This window comes from Gymnoscopelus microlampas (genome assembly GCF_963454915.1).
Source record: "Gymnoscopelus microlampas genome assembly, chromosome: 3".
NCBI lineage: Eukaryota > Metazoa > Chordata > Actinopteri > Myctophiformes > Myctophidae > Gymnoscopelus > Gymnoscopelus microlampas.
In genome coordinates, this window is record NC_139940.1 from 6,484,741 (window position 1) to 6,504,889 (window position 20,149).

Genomic DNA, 20,149 nt, shown 5'->3' on the forward strand with positions numbered 1-20,149 from the left:
TAAATGACTGCTCCTAATATTAATGTGGTTTAAATCACTGCTCCTAATAGTTATTATGAGTTAAATGAATGTTCCTAATAGCTAGAAAGGTTTAGATCACTGCTCCTGATAGTGAGGATGGGATAAATGACTGTTCCTAATAGTTATTATGAGTTAAATGACTGCTCCTAATATTAGGGTGTTTTAAACGACTGTTCCTAATAGCTAGAATGGTTTAAATGACTGCTCCTGATAGTGAGGATGGGTTAACTGCTGAGGCCACATTCCAGGTAATAAGATACTTGGCCAGCACCCCGACAACAACTAAATGGGACACATTTATTATTTATTATTATAAATGATTCAGTTTGAAATGTTTTAATGAACGTGACAAGAGCCTGCAGAGAGGAACCTCTGACAGAGACACAGAGAAGAGAAGAGAGGCGAGATGAGACGAAGAGGAGGAGGAGGAAGATAATTGGCTTCAAACAGGTCTAGTGTGCACGCACGTACTCTCAAACACACACACACACACACACACACACGTGCGCACTCTTACAATTTTAAATCCTCCTTGGAACACAGGCAACTCATTAGAATAATGCACTTCTCACAGAGGGAGAAGCGAATGACTGTTCCTGTAGTGGGCAATCCTGAGAGAGAAGAGAGAGAGAGAGAGAGAGAGAGAGAGAGAGAGAGAGAGAGAGAGAGAGAGAGAGAGAGAGAGAGAGAGAGAGAGAGAGAGAGAGAGAGAGATAATTGGTCTGTTCTTGCATAATTTCTCTACAGACAGATAGTTGGACATGAGCATAGCAGAGCAGAAAGACGCAGCATGAAGGAGAATTTAGAATCATTATAAAATACTATCACATATGAAGAGAGAGAGAGAGAGAGAGAGAGAGAGAGAGAGAGAGAGAGAGAGAGAGAGAGAGAGAGAGAGAGAGAGAGAGAGAGAGAGAGAGAGAACATCATTGCAGGGTTTAGATGGGAATGAGAAAATAATATATGAATTATTAACTTGTAGTTCATTGATTCAGCAAGACAATACATGACTATAAAATGATGACAATACAGACTATACTGTGTGTGTGTGTGTGTGTGTGTGTGTGTGTGTACACATCCTAGGATGCTCTGGGACACATCATCAGTGATGTCCCTGAGATCATCGAGCATCTCGTGTCTCATATACTGTATGCATGTATGTATTTATACATGTATATGTACTGTATGAGGGTCACTTGTATATCTCTGTTGTCGGGCAGAACCCACCTATGTCCAAAATATTAACTTTTCAGGAAATGGAAGAAAAAAAAATGGCCCTTCGATGTCGGCTCTTCCTACAGTATCATTGTTGTGAAGCAGAATTCAATAAGCGTTGGATTGTTCACCCACTAATATAGCGAACGTGAGCTGGATTTAGTCGTGAGACAGGTTAGTTTTACCCTACTGGGCCAGTTGCACCACCTCACACTAAGTTCAAACTTAGCCTAGTTATAGCGTAAACACATTAAATCCGGGAAAGTGTCTCTGTCATTTTAGATTTCTTTGGCTATTCAAAAATAGCAGATCTACAAGCTCATAGCGCGGCACCGAGTGCCGCGCTATGAGCTTGTATATCTGCTATTTTTTTTTGCGGTGACTGCTTTATACATAGTCAGGTACTTGAACGTGTCCTTATATTATCATTACTTTACACAAATACAGCTCAAGTGGAGTTAGGAGGGTTTTGACCATTAATGTGGGGATAGGTCTTTTTTCTGTCTGACTCCGGCCTTCTAATCAATGGGGGACAAACCACCTATACTCTAACTCCACAAGTTGGAGTTAGGTGGTTTGAACGACGGTTTGAGGATCCAATGGAGTTAGGAGGTTTAGTCAGAAGCACTTTTTTAATACTGTTCAATAGCACCGATATACATATATCTAAGATTGCATCAAATGATATTGTTGCTGTCTGCCCAACAGCAACAATTTCCTTTGATGCAATGTCAGATATCTATTTAATCGTGCAGAAATCCAAAATATTACTGCCTCTTGCTGGACTTTACACTAAAGTAGGTCAACGAAGGCTCGTTGAGCAAGGGTCAGCTGCAATGTTCCCTCAAATGTCTCAATCGTGTGAACAAAGCAAACAAACCCCCCTAAGCATTACACTTTTCAATTACACAATGTCAAGGATCCCCAGATTGGTATTCATTAGCCATGGACCCCCATAACTCTGATGGTATCCAAATGGACCCTTACGGGTCCATTTGGTTCCATTTGTACACCGTCAGAGTTACAGACCTGCAAGGGTCCACTTGGTTCAGTCAAGTATCATTATGCTGGGAACATCTGGAGCCCCCTCAACGATCGACCCATGGGGTCCAACCCCTTAGATCAAGTTATATGGCCTATTCAAAGAATCTTATAACAGGAAGCAATTGCGGTTGGATTCCTTTTAATAAATTGCGTGTAGATGAAGACCTATAGTCGTTATGTAAATCAGGAGTCTGTCCAACCGGGCAGACAGAGTAACACAAAAATAATTAAACCAGGGGGCAACTATACAATACACAAATCTATCTATAGGCCTTATTGCGCTACATACAGTAGATTTGTTCTGCCCAATGCATTCTGGAGGGGCGTGCACACACACAGGGAACACTGTTCAGTTGTGACTAAAGGCTTCTTCCTAAATAATGTTCAACGTTCATTTTATTTGTCATTTACATGCTCGCACATGAAACGGAAATCATACTCAGGACCGGCAGTGTACAATAAAATAACTATCAATAAATACAAATAAGCATACAAATCTTAAAGTGTAGTGAATTAAAACTGAGCAGCGTATTAAAAACAGTATCATCCAGCAATTACGTATCAAAACAAGATAACATGGCAGCATGACATACTGCATTTATTGGGGCAAAGAGTTTGTCAGTCTAACTGCATTTAAGCCTAACTGTTCTAGTGTTGATGTAACAAAATAATCAAACCAGGGGGCAACTATTATAACACATCTTTTTTTCCCCCTTTTTTTTGGCGCTACATAGATTTGTTCTGCGCAATGCATGCACTCCGGAGGGGCGTGCAAGCACACATGCAATCATGCACCTTACAGGGAACACTAGCTGTGACTAGACTTCTTCCAAAATAATGTGGTAGACAGCCAGTGATGGTGATTCGTTTTTAAGCTTTAACTTCACCACACAACCATATCCACACCTGTAACACACCAGCAAAATACAGGCACACATGTTGGTGTTAAAATAACAATTGTATTGAAAAGTGATAATACAGACATGGTGCTCTGCTCTCTGCTGCTACCAGGCTGCTAACGCAGCCACTATCATCATACCACGTGTGGTAAAGACAGACACTGCCTTTCCCTCTCTACCTTTATAGTCTCACAGCATGTTTCATTATATTTATCATGATTACATATTATTTTCTGTTTAACATGCATTCTTATCATACTACTTATTTCATGCTGCAACATATTCACTATTCCCATATGTTACTTTTGCAATATATTCACCATGACCTTTGTAACAGATCTCCATTACATTTTCTTGTCAATATTCATTTAATTTTTACAAACAGATACAATGGTTTGTTTGAAACATAATCACTTTATTAATCTCCACAGTTTGAAGTTCATCATCATCACCAAACAAACACACATACTTGCCATGTCCTCTTCCTGGTCTGAGGATCAGAAAAGAGTACCACATGACCACAGTGCTCTTTATATAGAGGGGTATGGTAATTGGGGCATACCACTTGCCAGGGGAGTGTGTATTTTTCTGTGTCCCATATATTCTAGAGGAAAGGAGTTGTGTTGCTAAAAACATGATTAATACTTACCTTTTGGATGCTAATGAATTCTGTAAAGTTTGGGAAATGTTTTCTTTGTTGATTTCACTAGTACTGTAGGTGAATGTGTTGAGGTAACCTGTCCTTTAAGACAGATGGTTGAGGCCACTATGTAGAGGCCATGCAGGTATTATATGAGCCAGTCTTGTTTCAGGCACAGCACAGGAATGGTCAAGTCATGGGCACAATGCTGTGGAGAAGCTCTGCCCTTTAACTCAGTTTGTCAGAGTCAGTGTATTCTCTTGACTATTTTGCTTGTTTGAAAAGCATGTAAGTTTATTGTTCTGTATTTTTTGTATATTTTTTTAAAACTATTTTTGAACATTATTTTTGTGCACATATTTGAGAATAAACCGGATTATTGAAACATTTGGTTTGTCATTCTGTCCACCTAGCCCTCATCAGAAAGAACTCTTTTACACCACGACTGTATAGACCAATTATTTGTTTACTAACATTGAGACTGGACGCACAGGTGATTGTTTCACGCAATCAATTCCCAACCTGTTGTTTCGGGGTGCGCTGGTTTCAGCACACCCCAACCCCCTCTTCTGTGTTGGCCAGTGAGGCGCGTCCTAGCGATACCTGATAGAATGGGTTTCATTGCACGCATACTGGTTGCACGCATTCTGGTTCTTATCAGTGTGACGTCGTCTGTTAAGGGGTCTATACTCTGTTTTTGATGCAAACCTTCGGTGCACGCCCCTTGTCACCAGATGTAGCTGATTGCGGATGAGTCACCTTTGTGGCAGGCTCCATAGGAGAGGACAGACGACAGCATCATAGTTCGCTTTCATTTCCGGTACATGAAGATGACAAACTCAGCTGCTTGCCATGCAGAAAGGTGATGGCATTTTAACATCAAATGAGGGAATAGCTTTAGTTAGATAGAATCCCTCCATAATCAACAATTAGTTCCATCTCCAGTAGAGTTCCAGAGTCTTGAACAATCTCTCCCTTTAGGTGCATTCAAGCTATTTATGGTGGCCCAACACTTGACTGAGACAATCTATGGGGGTCCTGTGCATAAAGTGTTAAAAGTATCAATACTGCAACGTAGAAATGCAAGCAAAAGTCTGGAAATCCAAATTGACTGAGTAAAAGTACAGAAGTATTGGTATCAATGTACCAAAAGTATTATGCAGAAAGCCCCAATGTCGCATTGTGAGCTTGTAGATCAGCTATTTTCAAATAACCAAAAGTATATAGGGCCGAAGTGGTTAATGTATGTTTTGTAATAATAATCAAAATCTACAAAGTAACTATAACTAAAGTTTTCAAATAATTGTAGTTGAGTAAAAGTACAATATTTGCCTCTGAGGTGGAGTAGAAGTCTGAAAATTGGAAATACTCAAGTAAATTAAAATACCTCAAAATTGTACTTAACTACAGTACTTAATAAATGTAAAATTAATGTTCTTGCACCACTGTGCGTAGCCGTGCAGCTAGATCAGGAACAACACCAACATTGAAGTTCAAAGTAATCCAGAGTGTTCAGATGGACTTTTCAGTTTAATTCAGATGGTCGTATAGCATAATCGAAGTGAACAACACGCTTTGCATCGTTGCTTCCTCGGGTCAGAGGGAACCTTGAATAAACGATGCGAAACGCTTTGTTCGCTCCAATTATGTTATATGACCATCTGAATTATACAAATGAGTGGATATCTTTTTTACTTTTCCTTTAAACTGCAATCCTGAGAGGTCACACAAAGAAGAATTTCACCCACTCTTTGCTTTGTAACTGTGTGATTTGACAATAATTTGCATTTGCATATATCACATCATACAGTATCAACTAACTATACATGTTTCACACTATCCTCAGTACTTTCACTTTGGTTTATTTGTTGTATAGAGACAAGACGCTATAGTGCAGTGTAGGTGATATTCTATGTGTGTGCATTTTTCTTTTTCAGTTTACCTCATGAATACATCACTGTTTCTCATCACTTTTGTGGGAAACTATATACAAAAAAAAAGAAAATACCTTCCCAAGTACCTACTGTATACCCCCTTATCCAACCAGCCAAAAAAGGTGAAATATTCCTGTTAAGAATCTTTTCCATAACAACAATAATGATAATACATCAGACTTATATAGCGCTTTTCTTAGTACCCAAAGTCGCTTTACAAAACAGCCTAAAATAAACAATTTTATTAGGGTAAAAAAAAAAGTTTAAATGCTAAAAACAATAAGCTAAGACTAAGAAGCAGAAAGGGAGATTTGGTTTGATATGATTTAGGCGGGGAAAGCAAGTCTGAAAAGGTGGGTTTTGAGGGAGGCTTTGAAGCCGGCAAGAGTGGGGACGGCTTTGATGTGAGGAGGGAGTGGGTTCCAAAGGGAGGGTATGAGTATTTTGAAATACTACCATAAATAAAAACAAATAAGAACATTAATTAAACCAGTTTACACACATTTTCGCCAATTTGTTTTTCTTTGCAGGGCTCATTCAGTTATACTTGCGTGCCTGTATGTGTGTGCTGTCTATTAAAGTACAGAAAGTAGACTACAGGTGAGAGAGGCCCTAATGGGGGGTGGAGACTGTTGCCATGGTATCTGTACAAAAAAACAACAATGAACTGCCGGCGTTGAGATGAACACGTGTCTGTACTCTGATCTCAGCTTTCAGCTCAGTACAAAGATATTACAACAACATAACTAATCTGTGAACACACCATCCGTTTGGAAGAGACAACTGCCAACTCTGTTAAGGCCCCGTTAAGCTCGTTAAGGTTCATCGCTCATTAAGGCCCGCAGCTCGTTAAGCAAAACCCCAGAAACAACATTGAACTCCCCAGAAAACAAATTAGCAGTACGATTACAGCAAGATGACGTAAATCGCCAGTGGAATGAATGTTTTTTAAGATTAAGATTTCATCCGTCTGATTAAAAATGCAGTTTGTCAGTCACAGAGCTGTGTACGTTTTCAACACTTGACAATAAATACTGGACGGCTGAAATGGCAGGTTCAGAGTGGGCGCCATACCATTTCCTGGTTACAATAACCGCACATACGCTCTTATTGCAGTAATGGCAACTTTCTAATAGGATATCTGGAGTGTAACAACATTATGTAGGATTCATGTCATCTCCTGATCTCATTTTACTGCTGATGTCGTGGTCTCTAATCTCTTATTTGTCCACGGTAATGTTTTGTCATTATCGTGTTTACTCATATCTATGTTTGTCGTGGGGAGCTGAACAGAGTGCTGAGCTTCTAAGCCGAGTTATTTTCTCTTTTGTAATGATCCATATTGTCCTCGGATGCATTCTATTCATGAAAAGCTATTTTCTTATTATTATGGAAGTCTCAGCATCTAACCTTTAAAAAGGAAAGAAATATCTTGAAACAAAGACAAATTGATTCATTAATATCAGGGCATCACGCTCTCACTTTGCTAATTACTTTCAAGAAGCATGCAAAAGTAAAACCACATAATAGCAAAGCACACAATAAACAGAGGCTAGTGTGTAAAAGTTGTTAAAACCCAAAGGAGCTTTATTGATCGAGCTCATTAGTACAGATACTTAGTACACAGATTTGACATAAGGTCAAAACATCTATTGTTTATAAAGTACCAGGAATTCCAAGAACAGACCACACCCAGTCTATTTATCACCTGAATAGATCGACTCATTTAGGTTAAGGTTAGGTTAAGACTTTGACAGGGGCAATTTGGAATTGCAGCCTCCTGAAGGTGATTCTTTAGGGCAGTTTTGAAAGTGAGGCCCTGTTTTCTTAGCCCCTATTAAAATCAAATGAATCCTGACCCTAAACTATAGTTTTACCAAGAAATAATAATAAGACATTAAATTGTAGCTTTGTGTGTGAGCCTTGAGTGTAGAGGTGTAACGATAGTAACTGCATCGGAAAATCATTTTGAATTTTCAACAATCTACTATATCGATATGCAAACAGCAAAATATCGTATTGTTTGACTTAAGCAATATTACACGAGAGGGTGTGCTTTACCGTCATTATTGGCACAACAGTGATGCGGTCAGGAACGAGGCGCCAGCCGAGTTCCGCCAGCATCACTGAAGTGCCAATAATGTAAGGTAAAGCACACCCTCGAGTGTAATATTGCGATTATACAACAGTTACCAACAAAACACATCCAAATGTATTCATATTGTGGGGCAATTAATAATAAAAATGTTTCGCTATTGTCCGTTTCCCTGTAAAGAGAAGAGTTTTTGACTGAGAGACATTAAATAGTCCCTGTAGCAGTGCTTTGAGTTTGAGGCACCGTCTCATCAACACAGCTGAGCTATCAATGCTTGCGCAGTGGAATGAATTCCAGTAGGCTATATGCTCCGTCGTACGACCGTGTCACGCGGCCAAAATAACTGATCTACAAGCTGACAACGCGTCGCGATGGCGACGCGTTGTGAACTTGTAGATCGGCTATTTTGGCCGCGTGACACGGTCGTACGACGGAGCATATAGCCTACTGGACTGTTAACGAAATGGGAGTCATTTTACTTTACACAGGAGGATATTTATAACCTTCTAACCATTGATCAACCGTAAATCCACCAAATTAACATTACATAGTCCATTTTGCATAGCTGTTTGTTCTCCGGTGGCGGCGGTGGGTCAGGCTACTGTCTGTTTGTTTTCCTACCGTGGGACAGAGTGACTTCACAGCACAGCTGTGCCATATCATGGTGTAATCAGGTGCGGACTGGACTGCACTGCGGAGTGATTTATTAATGTGATTAGGCCCGTGCTATGATGCTGGTTTGAAGCACGGCTAGAAAGCTATTTCAACCAATCAGATTGCTTGGTCGGAACTACCTGTTGTATAATTTGTATCGAATCGTTTTGCAATGCAAATAATCAAATCGTTTTGCAATGCAAATAATACATTTTATCAATACTAAGTACTTTTAAGAAGAAAAAAGAGAAAGAGGGGTTTATATCCAGTATCCAGGTATTTATTTTTCTCACAGAATTTTTTGGTAAATAAGTAGTTACTATATCGATTTTAAATCATTGAATCGAATCGTATCGTTCTAAACGAACCTGTCCTGTATCGTTCATGTATCGTGTCGACTAAATCACTGAATCGGAACGTATCGTATCGTTCTAAATTAACCTGTATCGCTCGTATTGTATCGACTACCAAGTATCGTGATACGTATCGAATCGTTGTTAAAACGTATCGTTACACCCATACTTGAGTGCGTGTGTCATAGACAGACTGGCAGCTTCCTAGAAAGGAACAAAAGCTTATCTTAATCAACTCAGTGAGAACAAAGCTCTCAACCTTGATCAAGGCTTCTACAGGATGCCTTGTCAAAAGGGTCTTCCAACACCCTCCTTTTACTGTCCATCTTTGAATATCAGGTTTAAGACCCAGGGTGCCAGGCCTAAGATAAGGCTCAAAATATTCCACACAAGCCACACAAACACACACGCACACACACACACCACAGACACACACACACAGAGAACAAGATACCCAGCTGGTATATGGCTACCTTGTTTAGACAAGAAATATAAGAGGATGAAAACGATGATGATGAGGATGATCGGAACGAAAACAAGATTATCATATTTGCCATCACGGTGGAAATATTGACTAAAGTATGGATAGAGTTCCTCAGTGAAGGTGCAGTCAGTGAAAGAGTATAAATGAAGGCTGGCCTCCACATCATAAAAGGAGACCACACCCTCCTCATAATCCACAAACACTCCCACCATCTGTAGCTCCTCTCTTACAGGAAGGAGGACATCAGGGTCAGCAGCAGCATAGTACTCACTTCCATTCCTCATACTTATAGCCCAGTAATTGTTGTTGGGTCTTAATGTGATTGGTCCCACCCTGCTGACTAACTCTCTGGCCACTCCTAAATCCCAGTCAGTCTTCCCTTTAACCTGAACCTCATAGTAAAACCTTCCTGAGGAGAAGCTTTGTTTTCCTAAAACTATGTGAAGATAAGAAAATATCTCTGTGTTGTCTGGCAGATCTTTCTTTTCGTGTCCACGATTAGCTTGTTTTCCATCCTCAGATGGTATGTAATAGCGTTGTGCAGCATCAGGGTCCAGAGTAACATCCACTGCATATTGCTGGATCGTCCTCAGCTCGGCATCAAATCTCTTCTTCTCCATCTCTTTTCTGAGTGTCCTCTCCACAACTGTCCTCACAGTCTCCTCATGTGACATTGACGGCTGATGGATATGGACCTTTGTCCAGTCCTTGGTGGGTGGAGGGATGTTGAAGGATAGGAAGTTGTTGAGGAGGAGGAGGTAGAGGGGGTCTTCAGTGTGTAAGAGCTGCTTCAGCTCAGAGCCTCTCTTCGTTAACTCTGTGATTTCCTGTTGCAGCTCTTTAATGAAGCCTTCAGCCTGTTTCTCTGTGCCTTTATGATTTTCTTCAGTCACACCAACAAACTCATCCTGGCTTCTCTGCATCAAGCTCACCAGCGCAGTGAAGACCTGTACACTGTCTGCTATCTCTCTGTCTGCATATGCCTTGCTGAGCGCTACTGAGTCATTGAACTCCTGAATCTTCAGTTGTCTCTCCTGGATCATCTGCTGAACTTCAGCATATGTCTTTCCAAGCTCACCCTTCTTTCCTTCATAGTCTTCTTTCAGAGATGCAATTTGATCTGACTTAGTGAAAAACTGACAAAGTGTTAGCGTAACGAGTAGGGTCAGTATTAGGGTTATGATTAGGGCTCTGGTATTTTTTTCTTCGTCTGGTTTAGCAGGTTTTTGTTTTCTGATGGAAGTTGTTTTTAGCATAGTTTGTTTTCCCTTGAACTGATCTGCCATCTCTGAGAGGACTTTATTAACAGAGAATTCAGGTCTTGTATCAAATCTTTTTTGACATAGTGGACACCTGCACACATCACTACGGTCCCAGTGGTGTGTGATGCAGGTTTTGCAGTAGTTGTGTCCACATGGAGTGGTGATTGGATCAGTGAACACATCCAGACATATAGAACACAGGAGCTGCTCTTCAGACAGGAAACTTCTGGCAGAGGCCATTTCTACACATTGAGAATAGTGAGAGAAAGTGAAAGTAGTTGTTGAATGATATTTTTCTCTTCATTTTACCATATGGGTCAAAGTTGAGACGTGTATTTGATGTTACCTGAGGTCAGAGTCAGAGTTCCCTAGTAAATGTTTAAACGGGTTGCCATACAGCTGTAATGCACTAAATGCAGAAGTAGGTGGATGCTTTCTATGGTACAACAGTTTAAGTGTATCAAAGTCTAACTACACAGAAAGTGTAGTTAATTGTATAGTATACATTGTATATTGAAAAAACATAACGCAGGCACACTTTGACTTGACCTCATTGTGACAAAATGAAATATAAAACTGTAGAATTTTAAAGGAAATTTCAAGTCATGAGTTCTATGCAGATATCTTACTCACCTGTCTATGTCTTTAAGTTTTGTCTGTTAATGTGAAAATCCTCTTGATTTGTAGTTTTTGTAGTGTTCGGTTAATGCATGCTCGGCTGTCACACTGCTGTGGATTACTTTTGTTTCGGAAATATCATTGCTACACAATGAAGTATATTTTATGGTCAAGAGCGGCTATACTTAGTTTCCTGGGAGAGGTTCAAGGGGAGAAAAGTCAAGGCATATTTTATTCAGCCCGACCCATGGCGGTTGCCTGGCCGGATTAGCAACGCACACATTCACATGGCAAGCACATTACTTTATACACGGTTCACCTCCTGCTCACAAGGGGAGGGGTCAGGTAGTTAAGCCCACCCCTAATCTCTGTTCACCAATCGTACACACACTGGAGTTTCGTGACCGAGCCCCCCCAACATCCTGTCATAGCACATTAGCATGTATTCCCTATAATATGACATACAAGTTATCAATTATACTTAGACACAGTATTTTTAAATATAACCTGTTTGATAAGTCTTGTTCAACATCTCTCAAGCTTTAGAATAAGTTCACACACATTATACATTCATGATTGTAAACAACAGTTAGAAATACAATGAATTAACAAAAACAGCAGTTACTTCAAGACTGAATACTTCCCTTAACTGACGTTTCTCTTTGTTAACCACACAAGTCATGGTTATCCAGACTTTGTCCTTTTAACTACACAGACTCAAGTAAGAAGAATAATCAAAGTGTATATATTTTAACTGTTTACCCAGTCCTCTTGACCTGGCTTCTAACCATTCACTACACATTTCCTGTCTGTGGCTGATGCCCAGGAAGGAACAATAGAGCACCGAAGTCTGACGTAATTTACACATCCTAGGTTTATCTACCTGGGTTCGCTCTTTTCCACCCCCATTCTGAATCCTCATAGACGTATTTAATATCGCCTCAAATAAGAACTGTGTTCCAAAAATAAACAAATGACCCTGGCAGTTTTACTCTTATGGATATGAAGCATCAACTGACGGTGAGAAAACGATAATGTTACTTCCGCCAAATTAGTTTCATTTTCGCCAGAAACAGACTGTATCAAATATAAGTGACTGACTATCACAAACGATACAGAACCTCCTCCCTGACAATATCGCTGAGACAGTTTGTTTATTTTTGGAACACAATTCTTATATGAGACGATTCTAAGATGACCCAATGTTATTCTCCATAAAGAAATGACTTTACAAACCTGGGGATGAACGAGTGATGTCAGGACTTCTGTACTCTATGGTTCTAAAATACTCTGATTAGTTCAAATGAATACAAAAGACTTGCCCTGATGATCAAGACAAGACAGAGGGTGTCGATGCCTCTGAACCAAGGAACAAAAGGTTTATCAGAACGACTGTTGTGACTCTCACCTCTTACCTGGACTCTCTAGTGTAGTACAATGGCCAGGAACTCTGAACTGATTGCATTATAGTGGTGGGAAAAACACGTTCATTTCAGTGAACGAACGATTTCGTTCACGTTCACAGCAACGATTCGTTCAAATGATTCGTTCACGTTCTCGTTCAGTATCGCTATTTTCTAGTGTTCAAAATGTACTCGAGTAAAAGTACAAAAGCATTGGCATCAAAATATACTTAAAGAACCAAAAGTAGAAGTGCTAACATATTTGAAAATAGCTCACAACGCTCACAATAGGTCACAACGCGTCGCGACGCGTTGTGAGCTTGTAGATCTGCTATTTTCAAATAGCCTAGGTATGAAATAGGGCTAAAGTGGTTAATGTATGTTTTATAATGTGTGTAAAACACCATCGCGGGAGCGTTTTTTTTTTACGTTGCGTGTGAACGTAACGGTTTCAGAAAGTGAACGAGCTTGTTCGCTCTCCCTGGCTTATACAGTACTTCACCAAAGGTCAAACTCAGTTCTAGATACAAATACTTCAAGGGTTTATCACTTAAAATGGAATATCATGGAAATACCGTGTTCTCATGTTTGAAACGATACCACAAAAACATTGCTCCATTGATTTTTGGCCCATACCTTGCAGAAGTTAACCCTTCAATGGCATCTTTCGGGCTGTGATAAAGTGAAAAAGTGCAGAATAATGTATGTAAATGCATAAATGAAAATGTAAGTAGCATTATGTAGTGTGTCTGACAGGATGTAAAATAGGCTATTATACCGTTTGTTTTTCTCTCACTGATACTTGCAAACAATGTTTCATCATTGTCCTTTTACAGCTCCCTTATTATGGGAGTAAAATATCAACCATGTATTTGATCAAAGTCCTTAAAAACAAACATAGTTCCTGCTAAAGCTCGTCCTTAAAAACAAACATAGTTCTTGCTGAAGCTCTCTCTCTCTCTCTCTCTCTCTCTCTCTCTCTCTCTCTCTCTCTCTCTCTCTCTCTCTCTCTCTCTCTCTCTCTCTCTCTGTGTTTGTGTGACCCTGTAAAGCAGTAATGATATGTATTCTCATGATGCTGTTTTTTACTTTTTAATAAAACACAAAAGAAATTACAGCACCCCACTTTGCCGTACAACAAATGGCAAAAATAACAAATGTATAAGCTCACAATGTGTCATGATGTTAAAGGTAGGTGTGATTAAAGTGATTTTCTTTGGTTAAAATAAGTGTTAAATAGCTCTATATTCTGATAGTACTCATTGCTATAGAGTATTTGTGAGTCTCTCTGTCTCTCCAGCTCTTAATTAAACAGAAAATGAATTTTCAGGTCAGTATACCAATTTTATCCAATCAGGATAGAGAACTCAGACAGGATACCGATTAAACAAGTGGAATTGGAAGGGATGACACAAAGAAATGAGCAGGCAAAATTGGAACTGGAACACTATAAAAAGTAAGCTGATAAATGGGTACTCTGTCCTGATTGGCTGAAATTGTGTCTGTTTATTAAAGAGCTGGAGAGACGGGGACACTCCTGTTACTGAACAAACACTCCATAGAAGTGACTATCACTATCACAATATAGTGCTTTAACCGGGAACGCAGCTGTGTAATTTTTAAGATTTATTTTGGGCTATTCAAAAATAGCAGATATACAAGCCCATAGCGCGGCACCGAGTGCCGATGCAGAGTTAGAGTTCCCTAGTAGATGTTTAAACTGATTGCCATACAGCTGTAATGCACTAAATGCAGAAGGTGGATGATTTCTATGGTACAACAGTTAAAGTTTATCTAAGTCTCTACACAGAAAGTGTAGTTAAATCATTTACCATTATCATACAAAGTAAGAAATGCAGTGTGTCTTGAGGGCTCATATAAACTAGTTGGAAAAAAATGTATGACATTTTGTTTTGTCCATTTATTTGATTGACATACATTATAAAAAAAAATACCCAATGGCATTTTGCAATTAGCTTACTGTTAACATCACAGGGTAAACTGTAGAGGCATTTGAACAAAACAATCACTGATGTTCTTTTCAATAAGTTTTCCATGGTCTATACATGAAAATATGCATGTACTGTAGGCTACATAAAACATTACATCATTATCATCAGAATCTGATTTGGAAATATTTTCAAGAAATCCATTATATTTATTTGTATTACTCATAGACATTTGTCCTGAACGTTATTGAAACAAAAGGTTGAGTTAAAAACTGGAAAAATATAGAATTATTTTCTTTTACCAGTAAAATAAGTGAAAATGGATTTCAGATGTTGAAGCTCATTTTTTAGACGAGAAACATAAGAGGATGATAACAAAAAAACTGATGATCAGAACAAGAACAAGATTATCGTATTGACCATCACGGTGGAAATATTGACTAAAGTATGGATAGAGTTCCTCAGTGAAGGTGCAGTCAGTGAAAGAGTACAAATGAAGTCTGGCCTCCACATCATAAAAGGAGACCACACCCTCCTCATAATCCACAAACACTCCCACTATCTGTAGCTCCTCTCCTACAGGAAGGAGGACATCAGGGTCAGCAGCAGCATAGTACTTACTTCCATTCCTCATGTTTATAGCCCAGTAACTGTTGTTGGGTCTTAATGTGATTGGTCCCACCCTGTTGATTAACTCTCTGGCCACTCCTAAATCCCAGTCAGTCTTCCCTTTAACCTGAAACTCATAGTAAAACCTTCCTGAGGAGAAGCTTTGTTTTCCTAAAACGATGTGAAGATAGGAGAATCTCTCTGTGTTGTCCGGCAGATCTTTCTTTCTGTGTCCCTGATTTGCTTGGAATAGGATGGAATAGCGCTGTGCTGTATCAGGGTCCAGAGTTACATCCATTGCATATTGCTGGACCGTCCTCAGCTCAGCATCACACCTCCTCTTCTCCATTGCTTTTCTGAGTGTCCTCTCCACAATTGTCCTCACAGTTGTGGAGAAGACATATGACGGCTGATGGACATGGACCTTTTTCCAGTCGTTGGTGGGTGGAGGGATGTTGATGGATAGGAAGTTGCTGAGGTGGAGGAGGTGGGGGTGTAAGAGCCTCCCTTCGTTCCACTCAGAGCTTCTCTTCGTTAACTCTGCGATTTCCTGTTGCAGCTCTTTAATGAAGCCTTCAGCCTGTTTCTCTGTGGTTTTATGGTTTTCTTCAATCACACCAACAAACTCATCCTGGCTTCTCTGCATCAAGCTCATCAGAGCAGTGAAGACCTGCACACTGTCTGCTATCTCTCTGTCTGCATATTTCTTGCTGAGCGCTACTGAGTCATTGAACTCCTGAATCTTCAGTTGTCTCTCCTGGATCATCTGCTGAACTTCAGCATCTGTCTTTCCTAGCTCAGCCTTCTTTCCTTCATAGTCATCTTTCAGAGATACAATTTGATCTGACTGAGTGAAAAACTGACAAAGTGTTAGGGTTAAAAGTAGGTTTAGGATTAGGGTTATGATTAGGGTTCTGGACTTTCTTTCTTCATCTGGTTTAGCAGGTTCTTGTTTTCTGATGGAAGTTGTTGTTAGCAGTTTTTTCTTGAACTGATCAGCCATCTCTGAGAGGACTTTATTAACAGAGCATTCAGGTCTCGTATAGAATCTTTTTTGACATAGTGGACACTTGCACACATCAGTACTGTCCCAGTTCTGTGTGATACAGGTTTTGCAGTAGTTGTGTCCACATGGAGTGGTGATTGGATCAGTGAACACATCCAGACAGATAGAACACAGGAGCTGCTCTTCAGACAGGAAACTTCTGGCAGAGGCCATTTCTACACACTGAGAGAAAGTGAAATAAATTTAGTTCTTGAATGATACTTTTCTCTTCATTATACCATACAGTATGGATCAAAGTTGAGATGTGTAAATGTGTGAAGCCTTCAATTTAACAAATAAATAGGCTAAATGAATAAACAATTAAACAAACAAATATTTTTTAAAAAAAAAAGTAATATTAAATCACTCAACTCCTACACTTCTTTTGACCCGGAAATATTAGTGTTGCAAACTGTTACATGCATAGTCTTTGCATGTAACAGTTTGCAACATGAAGGGTGAACAACCAAGGCATTATGGTTACGAAGGGTGGATCAGTAGCTCGAAATCACAAGCTACTGAGTTTCACTTCCTCATGTTTTTTTTTTAGGAGTAAGGACTGACTCACATCTGCACAGAGGGATGGGATATTATTGTGCAATCTCACAGAGTAACTAAAAGTGGTGTTGCACAGTGCAACGCACTGGGGCGAACAAGGGACACCCCAAAATAATTATATTTGAACCAGAGCCGGCCCAGCCAATAGGCAGAGTAGGCAATTGCCTAGGCGCCATTAGGCTGGGGGGCACTTACCAAGCCAAAATGTAATGTATTTATTTTATAAAATAATACATATTTGTGTATTGTTTATAGAACACAAAATATTAAAAAGAACCCTCACATTTGAACATTTCAGTCATTTGAAACACTAAAAGGTGTGCCCCCCTCTCTTTCATGATTATTTTGGTTTGGCCCAGCCATGTGTATCTGACCACTCCACTTTCAGTTTCAACAGTGAGGCAGTCGCAGAGTTAAATCAACACTGAGGATTTTTACTGTGTTCGACCTTCTCAGTTTTTCTCTCTGTGGGCAACACAGAGAATGTACAGTATAGACAGGTTTCTTGTTTACAAACATTACTGGGCGTATGGTGTGCACATTCAGGGTGCAAAACATCTTTAAAAGAAACACGCACAGCTGAGATTAATAAACTGAAATGTATCAGGACATCATTTATGTTGAACAGCTCCCTTCAGGATATAGCCTTGAAATGATACTTGGTTTGCAAAAAGAAGGAATATGACATTGACAGCCAGGTTGAAATGCCAGCCGAGGCAACACGTGAACGTTTGCAATAGGCAGAGGCCTTTTGTGGTTTTGCATTTCCTGTATACGCTGCGTACGTGACATACAGCCTGTATTTATGACTGATCAGTGAGGAAAAGGTTCAATGTACGTTTTTTTTATGTGTGTGGGTGGCTGTTGAAAAAGCCACAAACAGTACAAGTACACACATACAGACACACTGACTTCTCCATCTTATGAAGAGTCACCTAGATGCATACCTTCCTTAAAGAAATAGTTCACCCTCAAAATTACTTTTTTTCTATAATTAGTCACCCCATGGAGAGACTTCATGGATATAATTTTGTTTTTGTCACATTCCTAAGCCAACAATTTGATGACCGGCAGCGGTTCCGGTAGGAGACACAGAGAGTCTCTTTGTGTCTACAAAATACACATTTGTAATCCCACTATGAACTGAGCAAATAAAGGGAAGCTTTTAAACTTCCAAAAAGCCTAATTTCTGAGTTAGTGGTATAAAGATAAATAGACCAGGGTTTTCTTCAGAAGGACACCACTACGCTCTCGGTGAGTATGGGAATTACAAACGAACGGCTGATGAGCGGTGTAAAGTAACTTAGTACATTTACTCAAGTACTGTACTTAAGTACAGTTTTGAGGTATTTTTACTTTTCAGTATACTTTGACTTCTACTCCACTACATCTCAGAGGCAAATACTATATTTTACTCCACTACAATTAATTGACAACTTTAGTTACTAGTTACTTTGTAGATTTAGATTGTTAATAGCGAAGAGCGCCATCTAGTGTAAAAACTCTCTATACCTTACTCACCTGTCTATGTCTTTAAGTTTTGTCTGTTAAAGTGAAAATCCTCTTGATTTATAGTTTTTGTAGAGAATGCGTGCTGGTCTGTCACACTGCTGTGGATTGCTTTCGTTTTGGAAACATCATTGCTACACTAACATTGCTCCATTGTTCCCATACTTTCAGTTTCAGTTTTGCTCCATGTAGAAGTTAACCCTTCACTGCCATCTTTTGGGCTGTGATCAAGTTAAAACATGCAGAATAATCTATGTAAATAGTGTGTGAATGAAAATGTAAATAGCATTATGTAGTTACAAGTGTGTATGAGATTATGTAAAATAGCTTAATTCTATTATACCGTATGTTGTTCTCTCGCTGATACTGTGTGTGTGTGTGTGTGTGTGTGTGTGTGTGTGTGTGTGTGTGTGTGTGTGTGTGTGCGTGCGTGCGTGCGTGCGTGCGTGCGTGCGTGCGTGCGTGCGTGTGTAACAAACCATCGTTCATGTAGTCACTCTCACACGCACGCACGCACGCGCGCACACACACACACACACACACACACACACACACACACACACACACACACACACACACACACACACACAAACAAACACAATAAGAATAACAGTGAACACAGAAGTCAAAATGTCAAAACAAATATGTCTATTTTGTTTAAAGACCCTGTAAAGCTGTAATATGTATTCTCAATATGATGTTTTTTTTAGATGTATAAGCTCACATTGTGTCATGATGTTAAGTGTTTTGAGCTTGTAGATCTGCTACTGTATTTTTTTTATTTTTTTTAAACTTTTGAACATTTATGAACATACATACATACGTTCATTTGATATGCATTGATTTGGAAGAATACAGTGCTTTAGGGCACCAAAATGTACAGTATACCTGGGATCAGAACCCTATCTCTGATGACTACAGTTTTGACTGTACAGTATGTAGCAGGTAAAACAATAATGTTGTAGTCTATCATTCATCACAGTGTTTCCCAAACGTTTCAGCTCGAGACCCAAAATATACATTTAGTGTATAGGAGAGCTGTGCTGTAGATGTGCTAATTTCACTATTTCTAAATTGTTGTTTTTTCCTGAAAATCTTTGTTAAGCAAGAATGTAAAAAACAACAACTAGGAAATGTAATAAAAGGATATTTACTTGTGACCCATAAAAATTGGTCTGTGACCCAAAAATGTATCCCGAACCATTGTTTGGGAACCACTGGTCTATTGTCTATTGTAGTGTAACTCTGTCCATAACCCATACAGAATCCATTTCACGTATCAACTAATGGATTGACCTTTTGAGCACAATGCACTCAGCTGTGAGAGCTGATAACTCAATCACCTGCCATTATCTATGCCACAATAAACATTGATGTTGTTTTGGATGCAGAGGGAGGAAGTGCCAATTGTTTTGTGATTTGTGACTGTGGTGATTGATTATGGAACACATATGACATGTCACTCATAAATTGGTAGCTGCTGCCGAGGTCAGAGTGGAGATCCCTGGTAAATGGTTCCCCTGCGGGTAGTTAATTTACCATTACCATACAAAGTAGGAAATGCAGTGTGTCTCAAGAGTATACAAAAATCATGGCTTAAACATCATGTGTGAACATTTAACATAATGAACAAATACACAATGGCTGACATTCTGGAATCAATGTCTTTAGAACAACAATGAGTGAAAGGCATTTGAACATGACTACAATCACTGATTTTCTTTTGAATTGGTGCTCAGTGGGATTGGTCCCTTCATGTCTCTTGGACACTCCTAAATCCCAGTCAGTCTTCCCCTTTAATCTGGACCTCATAGTAAAACCAATTCCTGAGGACAAACTCTGTTTTCCTAAACCAAT

General features: G+C 39.4%; 1 protein-coding gene across 1 annotated transcript in view; it reads right to left on the minus strand.

Moving 5' to 3' along the window:
* The window catches only part of LOC311039501 (putative E3 ubiquitin-protein ligase TRIML1), a gene marked incomplete at its 3' end in the record, with an annotated part of 56,584 nt that extends 40,090 nt beyond the window's left edge, over positions 1–16,494 (minus strand). The window contains exons 1-4 of the mRNA XM_084049425.1: positions 15,902–16,494; positions 15,473–15,820; positions 10,272–10,475; positions 9,549–10,046 (exon numbers count right to left, since the gene is read on the minus strand). Of these exons, the coding sequence (XP_083905551.1) occupies positions 9,549–10,046; positions 10,272–10,475; positions 15,473–15,820; positions 15,902–16,399 (1,548 nt within the window). The 5' untranslated portion in view covers positions 16,400–16,494. The remainder of the gene's footprint in view (positions 1–9,548; positions 10,047–10,271; positions 10,476–15,472; positions 15,821–15,901) is intronic.
* Positions 16,495–20,149: the final 3,655 nt, after the last annotated feature.